General features: G+C 38.8%; 1 protein-coding gene across 1 annotated transcript; it reads right to left on the reverse strand.

Annotated features, from left to right (window-relative positions):
* Nucleotides 1-4,307: 4,307 nt before the first annotated feature.
* LOC108780309 (uncharacterized) lies at nucleotides 4,308-5,691 on the reverse strand. Its single transcript, XM_018547965.1, has 2 exons — nucleotides 5,385-5,691; nucleotides 4,308-4,846 (listed from the first exon to the last, which is right to left on the reverse strand). Exons 1-2 carry the CDS (start codon nucleotides 5,562-5,564, stop codon nucleotides 4,523-4,525), a joined length of 504 nt encoding a protein of 167 aa, XP_018403467.1. The 5' UTR covers nucleotides 5,565-5,691; the 3' UTR covers nucleotides 4,308-4,522.
* Nucleotides 5,692-12,706: the final 7,015 nt, after the last annotated feature.

Below are 12,706 nucleotides of genomic sequence, written 5' to 3' on the forward strand. Positions count from 1 at the left end.
TTGTTGAGAATACGATGCATTAATTAACAACCAGAATAACTACGTTAAAGCTAGCAATTTGAGATAATTATTTGCATTCTCTTAAACGACATCGACCATTAAAACCATTAGTGCATTCGGTAGCGTAATAGGTAACGAGACACTGGGTACGTCATGGATAAATCATTAATTGATGCAATTATGGACATAGTTACCGGGATACCGATTCATTTCTAGTCAAGAGTAAATCTCCTTACATTCTATCCTGCGGACATCGCAACAGTACGAGGCAATCGTGTCCCACGTGCAATAGAAGTTATTACGTTGCTTCTGCCATGCAATTGCAACTCCGAAGACGCCAACATCTCTGTAACTCGAACTAATACCTCCTACGACTTCAGGCGGAAATTGTGAGCAGCACGAGCTACCGAGTGCGTTCATTACCGTTTGTACGAAAATCTAATCTCAAGATAATTCACGAATAAAACATCTCCGCAGTTTACAAAGCTATTCGTGCTTAAACGATACAATTTCTAAGCTTTATTCAATTATCTCGTCATGTAAAGAGCCAAACGTAAATTGTGTTTGAAAGAATGAAAAATTATAATCATATTAAATTTAAGTTGACTGAAAATATTTGAAACAACATCAAAAATTAAACAATAAGTGTACTTTTGTTAGGGAAATTAAAGAAATTATTGTCTAATGTTTTAATCCTTTATTTTAACATGAATATAACAAGCCATTGGAGTAAACTGCGGTTCTGCGGTCAAGTATGTTTGCGGCTATTATATTCCACGTTATTCTGCAAATATGTGTGAGATATGGGCACATGAGGCTATTATCTTACACGTTCCTGTGCATGCAACAGGATTCCAAATGGTCAGCAATGTACTATTCGATTCAAATAATATAATTATTGATCTGAGCCATCTACAACTCTATAAAAATCAAACCTTATCCATTTGTTATGATACACTAATATAACAGTGTCTAAATAATATAACGATAAATGAGTAAAAATGAATAGACGCGAGATATTTCAATATTTATTTGGTTTACATAAAGAAATATTTGAATAATATCACCTAAAAATACACTTTGCAGATTTTACGAATTACCGATTAATTGAATCCAATACGGTTTACTGATGTACAGGAGAAAAATTTAGCCTTCGTAATCAAGCGCGACAGGTTATTTCGGACTGGACACATAAGCTATGGATCCATCGGACGCATCTCGTTCGTATGCAATGACCGGAGCAAACAATCTACCGCTTACGGATGAGTATCACGTAAACATGTCGAGCGGAGCCCAATGAATTTGAACTATCGTCGATGCAAAAGTCTGCTTTGATGCAACTCGCTTCTATCACGTCCCGTAAGCTTCCGCGAGTTCCATGAGAATGAGACGCGAATGTCTCTTTCACGTAGCTCCAGTCTGGATTATCACGATTACATCGTTCAACAGAATTTATGCCGCGATGTTGAATTTACCCATTAACGTCACAAGAACCCCTTATAGCAATAAAACATATTTCATCGTGAAAGACGACACCACATAAAGTACTCCGAGGAATACCATATATCTTACGTGTCTTCTTACTATCAATTTTACGTAATTTAAACTAATAAAGCTGTGTCGTTTGCACGAGTAATATAAATTAATATAGGAATAATGTAAAACATGAGACACATGCGAGGGTCCAAGTTATTGAAAAAGTAACTCCGAAGTGATTAGGCGTTCTAAATAAATTTTGCGTAATTTCGCAATGAAATTTAATTTGTATTCATGGAATATAACGAGCAATCCCGATTAAACGTATATTTCCGAATAAAATGATTAATCTGAGCAGTCGCCAGTACAGCTCGCTGCTTTCAAGACTACGGATACCTTTCTCTACTGCGACTGCTTTTGGTCCCATTCTCCAATTTCCCAGATGCAGAGGAACTCTCTATATCTCGCTTCTCTTTCGCAAGCGGTAGCAGTAGCAACGTAGAGGTCAGTCGAGATCGTATTGCTCGACGGGAGCCACGCAATTGCAGTTGCGGAACCGCGAAGCTCGGCGGAATTCGAACTAACGGCATTCATTCGGACTCCTTGATACGACCGAGTCGAGCAACTTACAATTATAGCGTATACACGAAATAAAGCCCCTCATCGCTTTCCACGACACGCACATTCTCCCGGGAAAACTCAATCTCTGGTCTACGTTACCGCAATCGCCACGCATTCCCCGCCACGACTGTCGCGTAAGCGAAATTTGGTAATAGCTTCGTATCCCCTATCGAGCTGCAAAGGAATGCATGTTAAGAGAATTATTGATATTCCATTTCTATTCGCAAACCAACCGCGCCCTATTAATCACTTTTAAAATCTGGAAACTATTTCGAATTTTTATTGTAATATATAATATTAATTATATGACAAAATGTATGGATTTCCACTTGGAATATTCGCGTGCGAAAATATCAAAAAATATTTTAATAGCATTCAATGACGAAAAGACACGATTAAGTCTCAAGTAAAATATACAAATAATATATTTCAATTTCTGTATACGCGGAGAATGTATCAGAAACTCCCGCGCGCATTTATTTCCTTTTTTTCTTATTTCTCTTCACGATTAAACTATACGATACATATGTAGAATATTTTCAGATTACACACTAGCTTACTCTGTGTACATGCAAACTAGTCAACAAAGAGTTATACATACAATCCTCAGTTTAACCGACATTGTCATTCAATTTGATCGTTACACGGACCACTAGCGATATAGCGAAAGCTTTAGATGCCAACTAGCTTTTCAAATTATCATTTAAACGGATTCGAATTGTCCCATGATACCCGTTGTTCATAGCTAGACTATGCTTTCGAGATTATAGGCCGTCGGGACTAAAACCATTTCTCTCACGGAATTTAATCGGATCCCGGCGGAATTCCAGACCAGTCGTCTCGAAACAAATTCACGAAACACCAACTGTATTCCAGTTTGCTTCCGAAATTCCAAGTAAACCAATATAACTCACGTGAACTCCGCAAAAAAGAAAGGAAACCCATCGTGCAGAAATGTACGCGTGCAAATAAAATAAGGTAACAAAAAGAAGTCGAGTTTAGAAGTAACTATTTTGTCTTTTATCTATTGCGTTACTCGACTAATTTACCACGAATACGTTATATTCTCGTAATTTCACAGCACTCGTGTCATTTTAATTATTTAGATTTATCTGTTTTAACATGTTAATATAAAATTCTATCTGTAAGGTTGAATCGAGCCTGATAAGCGAGCTTTCTGAAGTATCAGAAGATTCTGGAAATAAATAATTACACACTTTGTCATTTTCTGTGCAAACGTAATTATGCGGCTATTCGATCCCGGCATCAAATTAATCCAGGCATTATCGGATAGCCATAGCGGAAGCAACATCATGCTACGACGTGCGAAGTTATCGATCGTAATTACCAGATTTTCCATTCAATATGCTGTATCGACCGATTTTGCGTTACTGCATTTGTATCATCAGCGGACTATTATTCGCGTCTTGTACGATTTATATTGCGTTTTCTCGCATACTCATAGGAAACGTAACTTACACAACCCGCCGTTAAATTCGCCGTCATGGCGCCGTAAATACGTTCCATCGAAGATATTGCACTAGAAGACGTGTATACATAGAGAAAAAGAAAGAGAGAGGGAGAGAGAGAAGCAAGGAGAAGAGAAGGAGATGCAAGACGGAGTGAGAACAAAATTATTTCGCGGGCGTAATGGCGTGGATGTATCCAATAAAACAAGGAAGAAGTAGCGAGCGATCGATCGCAAGAAAACAGAGGCGCGCAAAATTTTCTCCTCAGCATGCCAAACCCCGTAAATTTCTGAAGCTATTAAGTTTATCGGTCCGGGTAAGAAGCTCCTAACTTTTATAAATGGTCGTCTTGCCTCCGGTGCAATTTACGAAAAAAAACCTCGTTCCTCATTTCACTTAATTCTGCCACAGCGCGGGCGAGCGGAAGGCGGCGGGACGTCAGGTCGGGTAAATCGATATACCGTTGTAATAGAAAACGATTGATTCGTCTCCCACGATTGATCGTCCCCAATACTACCGTTCACCCCACTCTGTTAAAAGATATTAAAATTTCAGTAGTAATGAAATAACTGTCCCAAATACGATTATTTACTATCTAAATATTATTCTAATAATTTATAAACGAGTGAATGCAATGGATTATCACGTTTGCTCCCGTTATATTATATCTTAAATATTGTAATATATTTTCTTAATTTAGCAATATTTCGATGCAATATAGCGTAACATTTCAGATGGAGTCATTTATACACAAATACAATCATATACAATTTATGTCAATCAATTGATTGCCAATAAATCACTTTTATACTCTGTTTAATGGAAAATTGATAGCAGTTATTCACAAACAAACGCACGTTACGCAATAGAACAAAGAGGACGCGGAATAGGACATTAATGTCGTATCACGTGGAAAAAAAATCTTTTCCTGGGGCTGTACAGACTGTTAAATAATTTCACTCAGTCACGGACGCAATGTCACCGGCAATTTCATCCGTCAAACTCGGACTGGCTGAGACAGCGGGGGTACGAGTTTTCCGAACTTTTTTACTCTTTCCCGTTCTATTACCAACTCCTTCGGGTCTCTTACTGTCCTTCAACTTCCGGGAAGACTTGGTTTTAGACTTGACGAATGTGGTAGGCGCGGGTGTCGGCAATTTTGCAAATCGTACGGCGATGCGATTCGCGCGATCCAACTCGTCGCCAGTGGGAAGAAAGTAGTGACCGCGGTATCGTCGCAGAATACCATACTCCACACCTCGCTTCAAAGCTGCCTTCACCTAATTTCACGAGGGAATTGAGCGTTGGCTTAGGATAAAACGAATGTGAAAGCACAGTGCAAATGAGCAACTATCGAGTGTGATCGCCAAAAGTGACGCAATTACGCAATCTTCAATTTTGCTATTTAAAACAAAAGGGAAGTTACCATGATAAATTTCCAAATCTCTTCCGTTAAAATATCGTTATTCAGAACGATTTACGGAATTGACATCAACTTGGCACTCGTACGCCGTTTACATACGTATGCCTGCGACAGTGATTGACATGTGAAAATAAAAAAAGTACTAAAAAGGATTGCCGACGTTGATTTCAATCAACGCTATCGTTTTTTGCTCGAAACGACGGCTTTGCGTCAATAATGTGACTGTTAAGATGTTTAAAGTACTAGGCCAATCAAAATCGCAAACATTACAAACGTACATTAATACGTATGCTACACGCGTTGTTCAAAGCAAAAATTAAATAATTACATACACATATAATGATTACTATTGGAACGAATATTGAAATTTTGTACAAAAATAAGATTCCGCTCACTTGTCGTTTAACTCGTTGTTCAGGTATACTTGAAGCGTAACTGATGTATCCTGTAATCTTTTTAGGCGTAGAGCCCTTGGTTTCACGAAGATCCTGTATAGCTGAGACGACTAGAGCAGCGATTTTCATAGGCTTTACTCTTCTGCCTTTTCTCCCAGTTTTTGTCTCCTTCTTTGCCATTTTTGTAATAATCGTTGAAGTGCATGCAAATCCGCAATTTAACGCTAATATTATTATAAAAGTATACGAAACTGGGTTCTCTCTCCCACAATGTAATCGACACGAAAAATTTACTCCGCAATTGCTGTCAAAGAATTGCCGTCACTATCGATCATTTCCATCATTTGTTTCCACTATCGAGTCGAAGTTACTTTCACGCGAAATAACTTTTTGAAAGCCAGAGTCTTTGAAATTGGAAACACTAATTTTTAATCTAACTTTTGATTGGTTTCATATATCATATTAACGTTCCTCGGATAAAAGTGTAATCGATCAACCATTTAAAAATTATTTTATTACTTCACGTGTAATCAGTATAACGTATGTTTAAATAATTAAACATTTTTTAAACGTTGCCTTTTCATCAAGCTTAAATACATATATGTGTTAGAAGTTGTCCACGCGGAAAAAAATGTTAAACGGCGGGATAGGTTGGAGAAAAAGTAAAACGTGAAAAAGTGCCACAAGTAACAAGAGCATAGCGTGTTGCAGGGTTAAAAAAAATGCGACGTCAGACCGCTGCATTACAACCGCGCCTACGTAATGTATAAAACTGGAATGTACAAATTATCTTCTTTTTTATATCTTGCCCGAGCCTGTATCGGCGCGTTCTCAGTGCGCATTTTCGCCCTCCTTGTCTCGTAATCAGTCAACTTTACGATAGGCATTACTTTCTTGGCGGATGAAAAAAAAAGGCAGCCGTTGAATAATACATCGCCACCGGCCGGATGCACTCGCATCGGGTATCAACCCCTTGAGGGTGCAACCGCCCTTTTTACAACCCCAACCGGAGTAGAACAAATTAGTCATCGCGCAAAGGAAAAAAACACGACAGCGTACGCGAGAACATTACTATGGTGATTGATCGTCAGACTGTTATCAGCCGCAAACAAAAGTACACAGTACACACAGTACGCAATAAGCTCTAAAAAGTCGGAATTGTTATGCAATCATATACGTGCCCTGATAAGCCGCACCGCTAATAACGGTGGACGATACGTTGTACCAAGAAATTCGCACGCGATCGCGAAAGCCCGATGATATCCGCACGCAAGCGATGCATTTGCATAATAAAAAAAAAACAAAAAAGATTAGAATTACTAACGACGGCGTACGGCTATGTCGGGCGTTGCTCGAGAACGTATTTTTAGCTGTAATCGGCCGGTATTAATCTCCGCGAAACCACTTAATTTCACGCCGCGTTGAATCGCGCCAGTTTTTCACTTCGACCATGGTGGAGCGCTTATAATTTCAAGATTTTTAACCCCACGCAGCCGTCCCGTTTTTTAATTGACTACACCAAAATTACTGGTGATTTCAGTCGTTATTGTTTTTGCTCGATCTGCTTAGAATATGTATCGACATCTGATATCAATAATTGTATAATAACTATCGGGTAATTGTATGTTATTAAAACATTAAATTGAAATGTTTTTATACTTTCAATCAGAAATTAAAACAAATTTCTGTTACAATTGCTTGTTGATTTCACGTGATTGGAAATGAAATACCACGCAATGTAAGTTGATCCCTTTTTCCACTCTATTCGTGTTATACGTGTACAGTTGTATTCTCTGGCTGTCGAGAATTGTAAGCGAACTAATTTCAGAACAGCCCAGTCGATTGTCGAATATTGAATATTCAGGTACCAAAAAGGCGGTACCAAAAATGACCAGCAGCTTGTATATTATCGTGCTGGCGGTTTAAATTTGCGACAGTAATAACCAAATCAGTTTTGAATGTTGTGCGACAGGAAATTTGCAACACATTTAACGACAGCAGGATGAATCGGTCCTGAAACGCACTATATTTAAAATGCAATAATATACGGACATCTGTAATATCACCAACGCGTATGTATTCACAGTTTACACTGTTTATTACGATCAGTTTGTCGCCGATTGGAAGTTTCATCGTGAACAAACCGCATAAAATGAAACAACGTTAAACTTATTAAACACGAAACCGCATTAACGAAGCAGAGCATATCGTGTAATGCGATGTGATGTTTCAATGTTTCATTATCATATACTCTTTTTGTAAGTTGTATGCATACGATGGATCACAGAAACTCGAGCTCGTAAAGCGGTCGAACATAAATAGATCCATGAGTAAGAATCAATCGCTCAATAAACAGGCATATCGAAATTTTGTCCATTGGAAAAAAGTGTTGCAATTTTTCTATGTATACATTGTATATATCACTTGTTCTCTCTCAACTTTTCACTCAAAGTTATAAATTGTATAATGACGAAGATTATAAAAATTCACCCTGGTATTTTCTGTCTCTCTCTCTCTCTCTCTCTCTCTCTCTCTCTTTCACTATTAAAAAAATAAAATACTAAATAAAATTAAATTTTGCTATAATTTAGGTTGCTGAATTGTCTACTAGAGAAAACAGCGGAAGGTATCATATGACAATTTATGATGCTATTTAATTCGTCCGTGTAGAACAGCTTCGAAGTTCTCCTGTTTTACGCGAAAACACCTTCGCGAAGCAGGGCATCATAAATTAATCGTGGCATATCAAGCATGATCTAGTACATTCCCTACAGCTTTACTCCCTTCTCTCCTTTCTTCCGGCTCATGAGCGTCGATTATTATCCGCGCAATTACGTCGGCAGCTCGCGGTTAGGAAAATACCGATTCCGAGCTGCTCACGGCATGCAAAGAGAAATTTATTAACAGGCATACGTGATCGCTTATGCACGCACGTAATAAGGTTTAAGCGACGTGCGGGGCGAATTAAATGAGCTGAACGGCTATCGGTACCGACAATGCATTCGACCATGCTTTATCGTTTAATATTCTAAGTGGTCGTATAATCAAGTGACGTTACTGTACTCGTAAAATGCAACGAAGCGAGCTGATTATGGACGAGCTACGTTATGCACATAGATTTTAGCAGCAACCGTTGTCGCTTGCCAGGGAATCCACGAAATACTTTATGTCGCACCCACTAGGATAATGTAACTAAAACGTAATAATATCGGAATATGTTAAAGCTCGTCATATGAACGTAAATCTATTCCTCGCCTTATTCGGTCTCATCCTTATAAATATTAAATACTTGTGGCAGGCTTCACCTAAAGAAATATTACATAAATGGGATAGTTAATAAAATAAACATACTATGACGCGGGTTTTCATCCCCATAAAATTTAATATAAAGTGTGATTAAGTATGTAATTTATATCTGTTAATTTTGATTCTGTTATACTTGCTAATCTTTTCACAAAATAATTAACGCAAAATAAGAAGTTCTTTATTTTAGAATCAATATTCCACAAACTTGTTAAGATTATATCGTTGTATCGACTTCCCTTCAACGTTTAGATGTTTATCGTTTTCTAGACAGTTCTGCCGATTCTCTCTCTCTCTCTTTTCAGTATCAATATCGGCTACGTTGGGAATACCTTGATATAAAGTAAAGTAACACGACTACAAAGTTTCGCTGAGAAGGCAGTTGAGATAAAGAAGGTCAATTAATCTTTCGTTCTTCAGACGGTTGTTGCCAACAGGACGAGGATCGAATGTGCGGTCATGCAATTTCTACCATTAAAGTTAAAATTCGATGAAAGAACTGTGTGCGTGTAAAATAATGAGGAAGCGAGATAGAAAAGAGACGAAACGAAGGAGCAAATTCGTACCCTCTGTTAATTAATTCTACGCGAAGCGTAACGCCCAGAGTACTCGAAATCTTATCCTGTCGGAAGGATCTCGCACGAGTCTCTTCGAAAAATCGCGGTACCCCAAAGAACTTTCAATTATAGTCGCATTCAATTACCGCGCTCTCGTTTCTCTTAGCGTTTGTGTAATCGCGGTTACCACAAAAGCATCTCACCGAGGAGATACGATCCTTATTGTGCGCCTCGCGCATAAATATAGCTTTAAAGAAACGTAATTTCCTCACAACGATTCCGGGTGCGTTATATTGTCGTTATACAACGCGAATACGTTATTCAATTACTTTGTAGCGGTTACACGATAAATCTCAAAATCGACAGAAGTCCGACGTGGGAGCTTGCATAGAGCTTTATGAGATATATCATCCGGCTTTCTTGGACATATTGCCGTAACCGGCGAATGAATGTAATTTGCGAGAGAAATGATTAATAGCCGTCACAGCGACTAGATAAACTACTAGCGATGCTCTTCTTCGACTTTCCTATGAATCGATTACGTAGATAAGCGATAGAGAGAATGAGCTTTCGCGAGCTTTTGCGTTAAGAAAGTTTCGAGAACCACTGCGTTAAATGGGATCCTCTATGAAGGGTTATGCGTGATATGCGCCCCTATTAGACATAGGCCCGCACGTACGCCGCAGAGTTGGAAATGATCGATCCAGAAACAAGCAGATCCGACGAAAGCCAGCAGACTTGCAGACCGAACACTTTAGTCAGTATGCAGAATGGAATGGCGGATGGCGCATCGTGGAAATTACCGGCGTTCCGATGCATCATTGCAGGATTGTGCAGTTTCCGCACAGGGCCGTAACCGCCGATCGGACCTTCCCGAATGCAATTGATCCATAACCAATGGCTGCACTCACGCTAATACCGTAACACTCATACGTCACTAACGTCTGTAACTCAAGCATTATGCAGTAATTCCGGCTGCTCCGCGCACGAAATCATCTTCAATGACTTTAAATTATTCAGGTGTTTCCGTATTAATCCTCACATTACAAATATAAGTCTACTGTATGCATGAGTCCCGTTCGCAATCAACAAACCCGTTATCTCCGTTTCCACGTCATTAAGTGCAACACCATTCTATTCTCGTATCTCTCTATAATAGTTTTTTTTACAATCTCACACAAATCACGGGTCAATAACATCACTTTGTCATTTATCGAGGCATATCAAAAATTTCGATAGACCGTTATCAATTCGAAATGCAGATAAGCCATGCGTTACTAGACAGCTTTACGGCTGGTTTCCTGGGATCCGCAGCGCCATCGGATCTCATGAAGAATTCAATCCGGCTAGCGGATACATTCTGGACGACGTTCGAGCCACGAAACTTGTTGTTGCACTAGCAGTATCTTGCTTGAAATGGGCTCCACGGGGAACGGCGTGCCTCGTTAATACTTTAATTTCGTGTAGCAGCTTTCTGTAATACTGCCACAACCCGACAAACGTAGCCTGACAGCATACGAAGTTTCCACGAACCAAGGCTTAATTGTTTGCTTACTGAATTGTTGTTAGTTAAAGTGGAAAGTTGCTGATAACTCGACTGCAAGAGAGATAGCAAGAAGGAGAGAAGAAGAAAGAAGGATCGGAAGGGCAGAAGGGAAACAATATGAGAAATGGCATGGGAAGAGAGAGAGAAACCGAAAGGAAGAGGAATCACGTATAACCGAGACCTGTCTGTTGCATTAAGTAAGTAGGTTCTCTCTCTTAACTGACTGAAATTTCCATGGACGGAAGTCTAGCAGACCAGTATAAGCCGCGGAAGGTCCTATCAAAATTGTAAAATTCTCTCGACAATTTCAGTATTCCTTAATGTTTATAAGCGCCGGGCAGAAGGAAAGTTTATTGATCAAAGTAGATAGTAATACTTTAGAGAGGCGCAGTTTCCTTTTGAAATAATGTCAGGAGATTGATGAGATGCACGATTGTACCAAGCGGAAGAAAATTCCAGCGACTTTGTTATTGAGCGCCACAAAAGCGCCAAGAAATTGCGTTCATATTTGATGGATTGACAATTAAATTTTCCATTATTCTAAAGGCTTTTAAGCTCATCACACAAATGTATTTCACTATTTTATTACAAATACGCAATGCACGTATATAAAGCTATAAATATCGTAACTTGTGCCATAAAAATGATACAAGTATTTTGGAACTCGAAACAAATAATTAAAAAATTTACATCGGACAATTTATTCCAATAACGGTTTGCAAATTTATATTGCTATTGAATTGTTGTATTAATTACAAAAAAATATTAAATAACTCAAGAAAATCTTTACAAAACCACAAAGCTCCTAAATAATTTAAGTTTTATTCGGAGAAATTTGTAAAAACTTTCTTGCTTCTAACAAAACTAAAACAAACATATATCGTTAACGCTAATTCAATAAAACGGCAAATTTTTGTTTTAGAATTAAATTGGAAAAATATCAGCTAATTCATGTTTATCAAAAAGTAAATCTGATAGAAAATTACCATGATTTTTGAAACACAAAACAGGAACAGCGTAACTTTTTGCGAAAACATAAAATCAGCTGTAAAAAGTAAGCGCCATTATCTTTATGTATAATGTATACCCTTGTGGGCTTGATGCCAGATCTACGGTATTAAAACTCTTTTAGCGTTACGTATCGTAATTCCGTGTCCCTTGCCCTGACCAACCTTAACCTAACCACGATCAATTTCACCTTTAACCCCAAAACGTCCATTTGAACGTATGCCAGAATAATATAGTTACCAACCCTTACAATATTATACGTAGGTCACGGATAAACCACGCTATGATGAGAATGATAATGAAAGGCTAAGTAATACCAGAATAGAATACGATAGTAATATGTAATGCGAAGTATAATTGCACGCGCTACCAGAGAGAATGCGCAGAATGCGAAATGAAAATCCTTTCTTGCTGTCGTGGTGGCGCAAGTCGCGATATTTTGACACATAAGTTTAATCTCGGACAAGACCACGAATACGTTACATGGCAAATTGCCGTCAAGGGATGAGTCGAAATAACAGAGGCGCGAATGTCGGCTTGTCTACCATCATCACCGTAGTTTCGGAATAATCCGGAATTCAAACAGCTTAGGGTGAAATATAAACAAGAGTCTTCGCAGCGTCTGATAGGGCTGATTTCACTCTCTTTCGTGTTGACAATAACAACGTCGCAGTTCACCGAACAATTTTCAATAGCCGTGCGTTAATGCAATGCTGACATCAGTCGAATACATTTGCAAGCATAAGCCAACACACTTCACTCTCCACGTACTCCGATCAAACATCACAGAAATGACGGACGCGATCCCCGTGTTCGCGAACTGAAAGTACCATCAACGGTCGACTCGCGGGGTGTACGACCTCGTATCACGGGATTGCTGATTCCTCACAGTCAGGACCCAATGCGGC

This window comes from Cyphomyrmex costatus, unplaced genomic scaffold (genome assembly GCF_001594065.2).
Source record: "Cyphomyrmex costatus isolate MS0001 unplaced genomic scaffold, Ccosl1.0 scaffold69, whole genome shotgun sequence".
NCBI lineage: Eukaryota > Metazoa > Arthropoda > Insecta > Hymenoptera > Formicidae > Cyphomyrmex > Cyphomyrmex costatus.

Bases quoted from the DNA above. Each gene is read 5' to 3' on its own strand.
- LOC108780309 (XM_018547965.1), bottom strand. From the start codon at position 5,564: ATGGCAAAGAAGGAGACAAAAACTGGGAGAAAAGGCAGAAGAGTAAAG. The intron at 4,847-5,384 runs GTGAGCGGAATC...TCGTGAAATTAG, and splicing joins AACAACGAGTTAAACGACAA to GTGAAGGCAGCTTTGAAGCG.